Source organism: Lytechinus variegatus, chromosome 11 (genome assembly GCF_018143015.1).
Source record: "Lytechinus variegatus isolate NC3 chromosome 11, Lvar_3.0, whole genome shotgun sequence".
Classification (NCBI taxonomy): Eukaryota; Metazoa; Echinodermata; class Echinoidea; order Temnopleuroida; family Toxopneustidae; genus Lytechinus; species Lytechinus variegatus.
This window is the reverse complement of record NC_054750.1, coordinates 29,132,538-29,148,035: the sequence shown is the minus strand read 5'-3', so window position 1 is coordinate 29,148,035 and position 15,498 is coordinate 29,132,538. Positions and strand designations below refer to the sequence as shown.

The following is a 15,498-nucleotide window of genomic DNA, read 5'->3' as shown; positions in this document are numbered from 1 at the left end:
AAACTTCGTTACGCAGGGCAATAAGGAGAAAATTAGAATATGTAATATAATAAAATACAAAAGATATAGTGAGTGACCTCATCAGCTCCCTCATTTGTATACTGACGAGAATGTGCATATAACTGTTTTGTGAAATTAAGTAAAATTCAAAAATGTCATAACTTTCTTTTTTTAAATCCAATTTTGATGAAATGTTTAGTGTTATGCTAGTTGGGCTTTTTTCTTTTTACTCACATCAACTTTTTGTTGAAGTGGACTTCATATTGCGTTCCACACTGAGAACACACCGTGGCACACACTGTGGAACATTGTGTTCTTTGCGATAAGGTCACACTACCCTTGCACAATTATTGCTCTTTTCGTATTATTTGATATTATATTGTCATTATTTGTCAGAATCAACTTCCACTCAGGACGACACAACAACAACAACTACCACTACACTTTCTCCAACTGCCGCTGACTCTGGTAAGACAGCATTCCTCACTCATTCTTTCTCACGTTATCCCCTTCCCTTTACTAATATAAGAACAAAAATATCATGACTTGGTATAATCATCAAATCTCAACGGCAAGTGATAATATAATAACGATTATGTAGTTTATTTGGTAACTTTTGCGTGAAAGTTTTGCAAGAACTTCAGACTTAGAAATCAAGTAATAACTTTGCACAGAAAATAAGGAAATGACCCCTGCTGGAAAGAACACACCTTCACACAGTGCGATAACAGTGTGAATATTTCACATAGTGGACTATGAAATGAAATTGTCAAATTTAACGGTCAAGTCCACCTCAGGAAAATGTTGTTTGAATCAATAGTGAAAAATCAGACAAGCATAATGCTAAAATTTCATCACAATCGGACCAAAAGTAAGAAAGTTATGACATTTTAAAGTTCCGCTTATTTTTCCACAAAATAGTTATTTGTACAATTTAGTCATATGAAAATGAGAGAATCGATAATGTCCCTCACTCACTATTTCTTTTGTTTTGTATTGTTTGAATTACACAATATTTAATTTTTAACACATTTGACGACAAGGTCCAACTTGAATGAACCATAGCATGGTATATGTTAATGGTAATTTCACATGTTTAGGTTGAAATCAAACTTCGTTACGCAGGGCAATGAGGAGAAAATAAGAATATTTAATATTATAAAATACAAAAGATATAGTGAGTGAGTGACGTCATCAGCTCCCTCATTTGTATACTGACAGGAATGTGCATATAACTGTTTTGTGAAATTAATTAAAATTAAAAAATGTCATAACTTTCTTTTTTATTGAAATCCAATTTTGATGAAATGTTTAGTGTTATGCTAGTTGGGCTTTTCTCTTTTTATTCAAATCAACTTTTTGTTGGAGTGGACTTCATATTACGTTCCACACTGAGAACACACCGTGGCACACACTGTGGAACATTGTGTTCTTTGCAATAAGGTCAAACTACTCTTGCACAATTATTGTTCTTTTCATATTATTTGATATTATATTGTCATTATTTGTCAGAATCAACTTCCACCCAGGACGACACGACAACAACTACTACTACACTCTCTCCAACTGCCGCTAACTCTGGTAAGACAGCATTCCTCTCTCATTCTCTCTCATGCAATCTCCTTCCCTTTACTAATAAAAGAACAAAAATAACATGATTTGGTATAATCATCAAATCCTTAACCCAGCGGCAAGTGATAATATAATAACGATTATGTAGTTTATTTGGTAACTTTTACGTGAAAGTTTTGCCAAAACTTTAGATCTGGAAATCAAGTAATAACTGTACGTGGAAAAGAAGGAAATGACCCCTGCTGGAAAGAACACAACTTCACACAGTGCGATAACAGCGTGAATATTTCACTAAGAACACACCGTGGCACATACTGTGGGACATTGTGTTCTTTGCCATAAGGTCAAACTACTCTTGCACAATTATTGCTCTTTTCATATTATTTGATATTATATTGTCATTATTTGTCAGAATCAATTTCCACCCAAGACGACACGACAACAATAACCGATTCTACTACTTCACTCTCTCCAACTGCCGCTGACTCTGGTAAGACAGCATTCCTCTCTCATTCTCTCTCATGCTATCTCCTTCCCTTCAGTAAGAAAAGAACAAAAATAACATGATTTGGTAAAATCATCAAATCCTTAAACTGATAGATAGACAGATAAATGGCATTTATTGTGATAAAAATTCAATTAGCAGCCAAAGGCTGAATTACATGAATTTGTACAGAGTAAAATTTCAGTAAACAAACAAGCAAAACAGTAAAAAAACAACAAAGTATACTAATGTATACTATTGGAAAGGGGATACAAAAAGAAAAGTATACAGAGGGAGAAGGAATGTCAAAAGCAGGAATGGGGAAAGGTTTGGAATAGACTAAATTGATATACCTTTAACATAATGAACATTTTAATACAAATATATATTTAACCAATGTTTAAAGAATATCAATACGTGTAGATTAAAGAGTGGATTGTATGAAATAATACTTGCTTTTTTTTAGAAAAGAAACAAACGAAAGCTATTAATTAGGGTCAAATTGAAGGAGGAAAACATGTATTCTATACAACATGTACAAAGGATTTATAAATGAAATAGTAATCTGGGTTGGGATTGTTCTCGATATGCTTGATAATGATTCTAAAAAAACACTGTGTTGATAGTAATAATAATAATTGTAGGAATCGAAGTCATGAATGATAATAATACAGAATTATCTCAAAAGGAATTAAAATTAAAAATAAGAGGATGTTGAAGTAATATGATCTGTACAAAAAAAATAAATGTAAAGTGGGTTATAAAATTCATGTGCCAGTGACTTTTCGGAAAAGAAAGTTCAATGATTACTGCAGAAATAAACAATTACAGAAATATTTCAAAAGTCAGTTACAGTTTAGGAGAAGCGACAAATAAAACAACAAAGGTATAAAAACATAGTTCTTCACAGTCCATTTGAGTTTGAAAGTCTCGTAAAGAAGGGGACAGGGCTGTTCCTGTAACGATCAGTTCTACTTCTAGGTCTGATACATATTATTCTTGTTCTTAGTGTCCTTGTATTTGTGTTCCTCTCCCAGATTCAAAAGCTTTCCGAGCAAATTGTAAGCAAAGTTGATCACGTCTACTTCTCAACGGCAAGTGATAATATAATAACAATTATGTAGCTTATTTGGTAGCTTTTGCGTGAAAATTTTGCAAAAACTTTAGACCTGGAAATCAAGTAATAACTTTGCGCAGAAAATAAGGGAATGACCCCTGCTGGAAAGAACACACCTTCACACAGTGCGATAACAGTGTGAATATTTCACATAGTGGACTATGAAATGAAATGGTCAAATTCAAAGGTCAAGTCCACTCCAGGAAAATAGTGCAAAATCAGACAAGCATAATGCTACAAATTTCTTCACAATCGGATGAAAAGTAAGAAGGTTATGCCATTTTTATTTCCGCTTATTTTTCCACAAAAAAGTTATATGTACAATTTAGTCACATGCAAATGAGAGAATCGATAATGTCCCTTACTATTTCTTTTGTTTTGTATTGTTTGAATTATACAATATTTGTTTATTACAGATTTGACGACAAGGTCCAACTTGAATGAACCATAGCATGTTATGTTTAGCAAAATTGAAAAATGTCATAACTTATTTTACATCCGATTTTGAGGACATTTTCAGTGTTATGCTCGTTGGACTTCTGTTTTTTTTTAATCAAATCAACTTTTTGTTGGGGTGGACTTCATATTACGTTTCACACTAAAAATACACCGTGGCACACACTGTGGAACATTGTGTTCTTTGCAATAAGGTCACACTACTCTTGCACAATTATTGCTCTTTTCATATTATTATATTGTCATTATTTGTCAGAATCAATTTCCACCCAGGACGACACGACAACAACAACTACTACTACACTCTCAACAACTGCCGCTGACTCTGGTAAGACAGCATTCCTCTCTCATTCTCTTTCATACTATCTCCTTCCCTTTACTAAGAAAAGAACAAAAATAACATGATTTGGTATAATCATCAAATCCTTAACCCAGCGGCAAGTGATAATATAATAACGATTATGTAGTTTATTTGGTAACTTTTACGTGAAAGTTTTGCCAAAACTTTAGATCTGGAAATCAAGTAATAACTGTACGTGGAAATGAAGGAAATGACCCCTGCTAGAAAGAACACAACTTCACACAGTGCGATAACAGCGTGAATATTTCACTAAGAACACACCGTGGCACATACTGTGGGACATTGTGTTCTTTGCCATAAGGTCAAACTACTCTTGCACAATTATTGTTCTTTTCATATTATTTGATATTATATTGTCATTATTTGTCAGAATCAATTTCCACCCAAGACGACACGACAACAATAACCGATTCTACTACTGCACTCTCTACCACTGCCGCTAACTCTGGTAAGACAGCATTCTTCTCTCATTATCTCCTTCCATTTACTAAGAAAAGAACAAAAATAACATGATTTGGTAAAATCATCAAATCCTTAAACTGATAGATAGACAGATAAATGGCATTTATTGTGATAAAAATTCAATTAGCAGCCAAAGGCTGAATTACATGAATTTGTACAGAGTAAAATTTCAGTAAACAAACAAGCAAAACAGTAAAAAAAAAACCCCACAAAGTATACTAATGTATACTATTGGAAAGGGGATACAAAAAGAAAAGTATACAGAGGGAGAAGTAATGTCAAAAGCAGGAATGGGGAAAGGTTGGGAATAGACTAAATGTATATACCTTTAACATAATGAACATTTTAATACAAATATATATTTAACCAATGTTTAGAGAATATCAATACGTGTACATTAAAGAGTGGATTGTATGAAATAATACTTGCTTTTGTTTAGAAAAGAAACAAACGAAAGCTATTAATTAGGGTCAAATTGAAGGAGGAAAACATGTATTCTATACAACATGTACAAAGGATTTATAAATGAAATAGTAATCTGGGTTGGGATTGTTCTCGATATGCTTGATAATGATTCTAAAGAAACACTGTGTTGATAGTAATAATAATAATTGTAGGAATCGAAGTCATGAATGATAATAATAAAGAATTATCTCAAAAGGAATTACAATTAAAAATAAGAGGACGTTGAAGTAGTGTGATCTGTACAAAAAAAAATGTAAAGTGAGTTATAACATGTGCCAGTGACTTTTCGGAAAAGAAAGTTCAATGATTACTGCAGAAATAAACAATTACAGAAATATTTCAAAAGTCAGTTACAGTTTAGGAGAAGCGACAAATAAAACAACAAAGGTATAAAAACATAGTTCTTCACAGTCAATGGGAGTTTAAAAGTCTCGTAAAGAAGGGGACTGGGCTGTTCCTGTAACGATCAGTTCTACTTCTAGGTCCGATACATATTCTTCTTGTTCTTAGTGTCCTTGTATTTGTGTTCCTCTCCCAGATTCAAAAGCTTTCCGAGCAAATTGTAAGCAAAGTTGATCACGTCTACTTCTCAACGGCAAGTGATAATATAATAACAATTATGTAGCTTATTTGGTAGCTTTTGCGTGAAAATTTTGCAAAAACTTTAGATCTGGAAATCAAGTAATAACTTTGCGCAGAAAACAAGGGAATGACCCCTGCTGGAAAGAACACACCTTCACACAGTGCAATTACAGTGTGAATATTTCACATAGTGGACTATGAAATGAAATGGTCAAATTTAAAGGTCAAGTCCACTTCGGGAAAATTTTGATTCGAATCAATAGTGAAAAATCAGACAAGCATAATGCTAAAAATTTCATCAAAGTCGGATGTAAAGTCAAAAAGTTATATGACATTTTATAGTCATTTCAGAAAATGTAATTTCACATTTCACGAAATTTCATTTCATATTTCACAAAATAGTTATACGTACAATTTAGTCACATGCAAATGAGAGAACCGATGATGTCCCTCACTCACTATTTCTTTTGTTTTGTATTGTTTGAATTAAACAATATTTCGATTCTTACAAATTTGACAACAACATGAACAAGGTCCAACTTGAATGAACCATAGAATGTTATGTTAATGGTAATTTCACATGTTTAGGGAGAAAAAAATCGTCTTGCAGGACAATAAGGAGAAAATATTTCATAATAGAAAAGAAATAGCGAGTGAGCGATGTCATCAGCTCCCTCATTTGCATACTGACGGAGATATTGTGCATATTTTTGTGAAATTAAGCAAAACTTAAAAATGTCATAACTTTCTTTTTTTAAATCCGATTTTAATGAAATTTTCAGTGTTATGCTTGTTGGACATTCTCTTTTTATTCAAATCAACTTTTTGTTGAAGTGGACTTCATATTACGTTCCACACTGAGAACACACCGTGGCGCACACTGTGGGACATTGTGTTCTTTGCAATAGGGTCACACTACTCTTGCACATTATTGTTGCGTTATTGTTTTCATACTATTTGATATTATATCATTATTTGTCAGAATCAACCTCCACCCAGGACGACGCGACAACAACTACTACTACACTCTCTACCACTGCCCATTTAGCTGACTATGGTAAGAAAGCATTCCTCTCTCATTCTCTGTCGTGTGCACTTCTCCCCTTTTCCCTAATGAAATAATACGTTGCAAAACTCTGGTGTTGATTTAACACCGGAGTTTTTGCAGTGTAAAAATTAGGCAATTCGGTATCACTCAAGGGCAAGTAATGATAATGACTGTTTAGGTATGTTATGCTTGACAATGAAATGAAATGATTATTTTGCCCCACAAAAACTCTAGGTCTAGAAATCAAGTAATGGGTATGGATGCATACATGTGAAAATGTGAAAAATAATTGAATGGCCGTTGCTGGAAAGAACACAGTTTCATTGTGATCACACTGCAGTGTTTTCACATTTTCGTCTATTTGAAAACATACACACTTTTAAAATGCTCAAATTCAACAGTGTGAAGATATTATTACACTGAGGACACCTCGACAATGGGACTGTTCACAGCGTGTTCACATTGGGGACCATTAGAAAATATACACACTGTAAAATGCGCAAATTCAACAGTGTGTTCACTTTCGTCAACTGAAACCCTATTATTTTAGTTACTTTATTCAAATGATATGAGTTAACGTATTTTGGTTTGAATTGTTTCTGCATTAAAATCAATTTCAGACGAAGAGATCACCACGGAAGGATCCACTAATCCACAATTTTCTCCTGCTTGTAAGTATAACTTATAAAGTCATGAATGTAAAGGGAATTAAGATGATGTTTGGTATACGGCTCGCGGTTCAATGCCAATTTGTCCAATGACCAAATCGGCTACTGTCATTGGTCAACCATCAGTTTGTCCACTATGCACAGGGTCTAATTGCCAATTCGTTCACTCACAATTTCTTACCGGTTAGTCCAATAGCCATTTTGTCCATATAGCAGTTGTTCTCATTGGACTAATATAAGTGTTAATTTGGCGAAATTAATGAAAGAAAATGGGTACTAGACCAACTGCTATCCAAAAATGTCCCTTGTGTGTGTTTATTTAAAAATTAATTTATTGTAAATCTTTCTCCAGAGCAGCCTGATAAGTTATGCAGACAAGATGTGTCAAATTACAAAATAAGTTCAATTAAAATGTTAATAAAAATCACTGGTCTTCGACTGGGCTCTTCATTACTATCTCCTTACATAATCCTTAATCTTATCGAATTGTCTGATGTGTATTTGTATATATGCATTGTCATTTCTCTCGAATTAAAGAACAAAAAAGATATCATTTTTTATTAACATAATTCTATTTGTACAGACTAAAAAAAGAAGAAACAATCGAATCAGCAAAGCTGTTTTTCGTCGATTTGGTGTTAATGAGAAAACCATTAATATGCTCATTAACTTTCATGATTGCGATTTATCTTTTCAATTGTGGCATTTAGCTCCAGGATGGAAGTGTACATCTTCTAAATGTTATAGACTGTATGATGAGCAGGAACGAGACTGGTCAGATGCTAAGGCATCCTGTTCTGGATTAGACCCGGTTAACACTACGTATGGATACAGATCACCATCTCTACTCTTTCTCAACACTGAAGAAGAGGCTCGTGAAATTCTTGCCCTTCAGCTCGGCCTGACTGATGTGATGTGGGTGTGGATCAACTGTAACGACCGGTCAACAGAGGGAGAATTCGTCTGTGATGTCGATGGTAATGGAACTCAACCAAGCTCATTTTGTAAGTACACATTATTTGACCTCTTCATAATAATAGAACATGTATGTTCAAAAATATGTCAAAGACAGGCTTAATATACCATTCAGTTTTACCGTCGTAGCCGTGGTTTATCCATTGTAATCATAGTCGTATAACCATGAATAAACTATGGATTTACAATGGATCGACGATCAGCGATTTGTAGATTTGAAATCATATGTCGTCAAAGGACAAGTCTACCCCAACAAAAGGTTGATTTGGATAAAAAAGAGAAAAATCCAACTTGCATAGCACTGAAAATTTCATCAAAATTGGATTTAAAATAAGAAAGTAGGGACATTTCAAAATATTGCGTAATTTCAAAAAACAGTTATAATGCACATCCTGATCGGTATTCAAATGTGGAGACTGATGACATCATCCACTCACTATTTCTGTTTTTTATTCTATGAAATATGAAGTATTCTACTTTTCTTCCCATTGTCAAGTGAAACAACAATCAATTCCTCCCTGAATATGTGGAATTAGCATTGTCTGATACTATATGGTTCAGACAAGTTGGTCCTATTGTCATATCTGTAATAATATGGTTGGACACATAATCACCCTCTTGGCGGTAAAAAAATTACACATTTACCCAATAATTTGTTTTACTGTTATGTAGTATGTATTTAACTTCCTGCTATCCTTTCAGGCATTCACCTTCACATGTTTAAAAACTCCCCCAATGTCATCTTAGAATTCCTGAATCCCCAATACCATTTAACTCCTAAACCTTGACCACAAAAAGACCAACCATCAGTGACGTCAGCTAACTTCAAGGAAGTAGTATGACTCACACTTCCAGCCCCAGTCACTTGCACAGAGCATCACCACACCCCTTTTACCAGAGAAAGTTTGATAGACAGTTACCTGTAGACCAATCAGAACAAGTTTAGATCACTCCCACCTTAAATTGTTACGCCCCCAAAACTAATGATATAAATAAGACTTCTTGATTATTAGAGAGACAGAACAGAATATAGAAGAGAATACTAGACCCACACTCATCCAGTTAGACTGACTGACTTCAAGACTTAGACGTCCATCGAATATTATTTTCAACTTCACTCCCAATCTTAATCTTATACTTCTAAATTATTTTATATTCATCGTGTCTTGTTATCTCCGAATCTTCATGTACTTCGAACTGCAAACTGTAACTGATGATTAAATACCCAGTGATTTGAACTTTCTCCAAAGTTTCTTCAATACGCTTCCCTTCTAAATTATATTTACCGATCCCAACACGACATTACAGTGTAAAGCAAGTAATTTAAATGAAGTTACTGAAGAGCTTTGGACATATTTTTTGCAGTGAATGTTATACAGTTTTAAGAGTTTATAAGGATTTAATATCGACTTGGGGAAAAAGTCTTAAACATTTTATTTCTTTATGAGTTACAAATTAAATGAGTATAACAATAAATTTCAATACAAAATAAAGCAGAAAGTGCATATAATCATGATCAATATCTTTAATATATGAAGGGAGTGAGGGGGGGGACAAAGCAGAAAATAAACGCTGGTCAAAACACTGGCATTACTGCTATGTCGAAAAATATCGATGTTTCTCGATTTACTAAGAAAATTATATATTTTGTTTTATTTCATTTTATTTCTGCATTCACATCATTTGATTCCAAGGGGGATCAACACTTTACAAGCGTTGCTTTTTAGTGGACCCCCTCATTTCCTTTTATGCCCAATATTATACTAGTTTTTGTTTTACGAAGTAAGAATGCTCGTCTGTAAAATTGTACTTGATTTGTATTATTTTATATTACTTTGTATTATGTTTTGAATGTAAATGGAATAAAGAATTTAATTGAATTGAAATATGATTATACAACATGACATACACGAAGGTATTTCAAAACCGAAATATAATTGTAGTTTTATTATCAATGAAAAAAATATCAACAAGATGTATTATGCATTGAACAAAATGATGATTTAGAGGAATGCAGGAGAACATCATTGCGAGCGATTGGGCTTGATAATTATTTCAGTCCCATTCTGTTTTCTAAATCTGATCTTAAACTGAAGTTATAAATATATGTTTCTCTCACTAGGGTGGAAAGACGGACATCCCGACGGAAGCTCCTATGCGGACTGTGTAGCAGTCAAACCCAAGTGGTCTGAACTTCTCAAATGGCACGACGTACCATGCTCAAAGAACATGAAGAATAGATACACAATGTGTCAGTATATAGTCGGACAGCCAGAACAGTAAGGATAACCTTGGCCAAGACAATATCATGAAGTTTAGTAAATGATGGTGGGTCTGATTTCTACGATTGATTACATTGATTGTTGTGTTTTTTGGTGTATGCTCAATCGTTAAAAACGAAAACAAAAATGAAAGCGAAAGCCAGCAACAATAACAACAACAACATCAAGCTTTTGAAGCTTTGTGTTATGTTGTCCAATCCAACACTCTGGACATGGTTGAAGATTTCATTATGTTGTTACGGTGCAGTTCATAGTCAATGACCCATGCATGCTTTAATCAGCCAAGCAATTGCATAGTTTTTATTGGTATGAATTTATCAAATTTTCAAAAGTTAATATTCATTTTGTGTGTGTCAATGTGTGCGCCTGTAAATATGGCACCCGGTCAGAATCCTCCCTATATATGGGAAATGTATATAATGTAAAAAGTTAACATATAAGTGATTAATGCTAATTGTGAAAATTGAAATAGTAGAAATTACACGCATGGAAGTGGTAATGTGGTTCATGCCAGAGCTTCAATTTCTGTCTATTTCATATAATCGCTAACCTCAGATTTGGCCACGAAGTTTTATGTTTATATTAGCCTAGGTCGTGAACTTTGGGTATAAAGCCTATGTTTTAGAAAAAAAAAACATTGTTGGTTTTGCATGGATTGAGGTTCAAGAGGCATACGCCATGCATAGAATAATGGGTTATATTTTACACTATAAAAGGGGGTTTGCTCAATATTGGGTTACAAGGGTATTGGTTGGATAAAATTACACGAGATGAAACGTACATTTTGTTACCAAACAAGCATGTTTTCTTGAATATTGGGTAACATTTTACTCATTGTTTAGAGAGAAGTTCGTTTAGATGAGAAATATTTGAAATGTATTCTACTCATCGAACATGTCTAATAGGCCTACCCCCTTCATTTAGGCTAAGGGGCTTTCACAATAATGATCTTGCAATCGTTTGCAATCATATTTTGGTCAAAATATACATGACATAATTATGTTGCACACTGCAGTCGTAAGCAGTCTCACCATAAATTGTGAAAGGGGCTTTTAGCAGACTATTCACAACACCTCCAGCCGCTCCTAACATCCTGTTTATATCACCATTCCATAAATTCATGTTTCCTGTCATGCTTGTGGATTGTTATGAATGGGTGGATATTTTATAAAGTGTTTTGTGAAGCAAGAGTGAAACAGTTTGTCGGATGTTAAGCCTACATGTAGTGTAATGGGCAGTGAAAGAAAACGATAAAAAATGTCTCAGCAATTATTGTAATCTCTGTGATTTATAGTACACAAAAAATATAGAGAAATTAGCCTGTATGCAAGCCAGTGAAGCAATAAAGTGTGTTCCCTGTGGATACATTTCCGCCAAACTGTTTTTTCTTATATCTTTCTCTTTTTATTATCCAATTCAACTGACAACTTCTCGACCCTCAGTAAGGCGGGATTTTCATGACTATCATGACTATGAGCTATACATTGGCTGCGGGCAGATACCCGGCCGTTGATGCGGTCTCGCAACATATATATATATATTTCAGTGTTTTGGAAAGACCTTTTTATTATCATTATTATAATAAAAAATAAAAATTAGGATGAGCGAAATAAGGGAAAATTCATACAATTTCTTATGGTATTTGTGTCGAACCAAGGGCGCAGCACCATAAGAAGACATTAACTATTTTAAAGAAGCATTCAAATGTACAGAGCAGCACCCGCTCTGCTTTGACAGTTTTGGGGCTTGTTGCTGAAAATCTGCGTTTAATGAAACACAAATCAAAACTTGTGTTGAAAATACTAAAAAGAATTCGTGTATATACGTTAAAGTGAAAATGTGTTCTTTGTGAATAGTCGATGATGTTTGTTTGCGACTCATTGTAAAAAAAAAGAAAATGCTCCTAATTATTTCTATATATCTAAATGCTGTTTCATGCATGGATTGATGTTTTTGTGTGTGTTTTCGAATATGTAGGGCCTATGTTTTAAAAATCATACGGGGGAAGTTTACCTCCACGATAAGTCCGTTCAATTAAAAGCTGAAAATGAGAATACACACATATATATATATAGGTGAGGGATGTATGAAAATCCATTAACAAGTAAAAAAAGTTATGATTTTTTTTTGAAGTTCTTGTTTTGTATATCTGCAGTTTGTTATACATGGACCTTGGAAACGGGGTTGCTGGGGGTGCTAAGCAACCACAAATTTCTTTGGGGATGCGGCGTGTATTATTCCCCAGAGGCTATATCCCCACGTATTCTGGGAGATGTGTAAAAAAATTGAAAAAAAATGTAATTAAAATGATGTTCATTTTGTAGTGAAACCTTGTTTTATATATTTGCAAATTTGTCGGGACCAATTTGACCTCCATTTTGTAATGGATTTTTTTTTTGCTTTAAAAAATTACATCAACACCCCCAGTAAAGAAAAATAAAACTTTCCCAGTTCCCTGTAGTAATACATCGTTAAATTCTATGAATTTCACTTTCAAATGGATTATGATGAATAAAATGTTAACCGTACAAAAGGTAATATAAATTTGTGTGTGTGATGATATGTCCACCCTAGAAATAAAATCACTCCCAATTTTTAAAGTAAATTGAGATTTTCTTTTTATATTACACGAATTAAAGAGCAAACTGCTCGTCTGTGACGTCACAAAATAAAATGTTACGGATATACATCAAACCCCCACCGACATATTTCTCTAATTTTCTGCTTTCATTAGACCCAGGTTATCAACAGGGAGAACTTCCTTTTAATTTAAACCTTGCTCTCGGAATACGAAATGTTAACCTAGGTTTAAATATGGCCGTTTACTACCACATTTAGACTATGGTTAAATGGAATCCTACCCAAATAAAAACTTGCTTTTAGAGGAAAAAGAAAATCAGACAAGTTGATAGGTGAAAGTTTGAATAATATCGGACAAACAATAAGAAATTTATGAATATTGGTAATCACTACACCTATGGATATTTCAAAATGGTCACAAATGTATTTTTCTACCATCTGTGATTGATTGTATTCAATAAATATCTTAAGTATTCTATGACTGGCGTCTTGTCATTTCGTGGTAGCATTGTGATAGATACCTAAAGATGTATTATATTGGCAATATATACATTTCTGTGGATATACGATTTCTAAAGGTTCGAGAAAAGTCGAGAGTTAACAATTTTTCTTAAGCTGTATAATTAAAACATCTAATATTTCATAATATTATTTAGAAAGTACTAGTATTCAGAAAACAATATCCAATATTTGGCCCAGTTTGCTTTGGTTTCTCATTATTTTGTTCCCTTATCCTTTTTTTTTGGGGGGGTCGTAGAACCTTTGATGGGTACAAGCCTACGTACTGATCCATGGGGAGTCGAAAAGGGAGAAGAAAAGGGAAAGAAAAGAATGGGGAAGAAAGAGAGAGAAAGAGAAGGAAAAATAGAGAACGGGAGTGGTGGAAGAAAATGAAGGATAACAAGAGAAAGAAAAGGAAACACACTGTGAAAGGAAGAGGGTAAATGAAATGAGCAGAAAACAGAAGGAAAATAAATGAAATGGAGAGGGGAAAGAAAAGGAATGGGGAAAAGAGCCAGTCGAAGGAAAGAAAGGGAAATGTAGAGGTACAAAGCGGAAGGGGATAGGAAGAGCAAGGGAGAAAGAAAGTAAAAAAGGGGGACGGAAAGAAAAAAAATAAGATCGTCGAGAGAGGGGGAGGGAGAGAGAGAGGGATGATAAAAAGGAACGGGAAAGATGAATAGAGAGGCAAAAGAAGGATGAGAAAGAGAAGATATAAAGTACTAAAGAGAGAGGAAGTTATGATAAGAGTTTTTGTTGGACATGTTGGAGGAGGTATGACAAACCTATCTGGGGTAAAACTTTGTGCTAATCAAAAAAATGTCTTATTGACTGTCCTCGCGACATGTTGGCCAATGTTGGCCGAAAATCAAATAATCCGATAAAAAATCTAGTTTGACCACTCTAAGGAAAAAGGGTAATTTTGTAACCACATAGAGTTAGAATACCATTGAATATAACTCAAATTTAACAAGATGGAATGAAATCAATAAACTTAAGAGATCTCGCTTAGATCGGTTAGCTAGGGTAGTGTGACTAAGGCTTCAAGGAGAAGAGGAGATTGGATCATGGACCTATTACAAATTGGATTGACGACTTTTTAATGGCCACTAGACCCCATAAAATAGATATAAAAGTCTTCTTCTTCTTCCTCTTCCTTCTTCTTCATCCTCTTCTTCTTATTTTTCTTCTCATCCTACTTTTCCTCCTCTTCCTCCTTCTGCTTCCTTGTCTACCTCTCCTTCGTCTCCTTCCTTTTCTTCTTGTTCTTCTTCTTCTCCTTCTTCATCCTCTTCTTCTTTTTATTGTTCCTTGTTCTTCTTCTTGTTCATCTTCTTATCCTACTTCTCCTCTTCTTCGTCCTTCTTCTTCATCCTCGTCTACCTCTCCTTCTTCTCCATCCTCCTCCTCTTCGTCTTCTTCTTCTTCTCCCTCTTCATCCTCTTTTTCTTCGTCCTTTTTTTGTTCTTCTTCTTCTTCGGCAGCTGATCAACCTCGGGAAAAATCAAAGTCATTTAAGAAAGAGAGCAAATATTCATTTTCTATACTCTGAATTCATATACTCCTCAATAGTTAAAGGGGAAGGAAACCCTTCGAATAATTGGGCTTGTGTGGAAAGAGAGAAATTGAAAAAAATAAGATCAAAGAAACATTGAGAAAAATCGGACAAATAATTAGAGTTATGAGCATTTGGATATTGCGATCACTATTGCTATTGGTAATGCGACAAACATGTGTGATGTATGTCACATGTGAACAACTTTCCCTTTGATGGACTATAAAATACCCCCAAAATGTATCTTTTCGCTCTTTCGTATGGTGATACAACCTCTTTATCCATAATATTTTTTTTTTAAATCTTTATTACATGCCCTCCTATAGAAAGAATTAAAGATTTACTGATAGATGTGATAAGAGAGGCATTTAAAGTGAAATATATACGAAA

The 15,498-nt window shown here is 34.1% G+C and overlaps 1 protein-coding gene and 1 long non-coding RNA gene across 2 annotated transcripts in view; both read left to right on the top strand.

Annotated features, from left to right (window-relative positions):
• The window catches only part of LOC121423515 (protein crumbs-like), a 61,586-nt gene extending 54,633 nt beyond the window's left edge, over window positions 1-6,953 (top strand). The window contains exons 5-8 of the mRNA XM_041618866.1: window positions 1,513-1,581; window positions 4,361-4,438; window positions 6,482-6,556; window positions 6,949-6,953. Of these exons, the coding sequence (XP_041474800.1) occupies window positions 1,513-1,581; window positions 4,361-4,438; window positions 6,482-6,556; window positions 6,949-6,953 (227 nt within the window). The remainder of the gene's footprint in view (window positions 1-1,512; window positions 1,582-4,360; window positions 4,439-6,481; window positions 6,557-6,948) is intronic.
• A 47-nt stretch (window positions 6,954-7,000) lies between these two features.
• Window positions 7,001-10,368, top strand: LOC121423450. The gene is made up of 3 exons (XR_005971287.1): window positions 7,001-7,218; window positions 7,926-8,219; window positions 10,313-10,368. It is a non-coding gene; the product is annotated as an uncharacterized LOC121423450 (long non-coding RNA).
• Window positions 10,369-15,498: the final 5,130 nt, after the last annotated feature.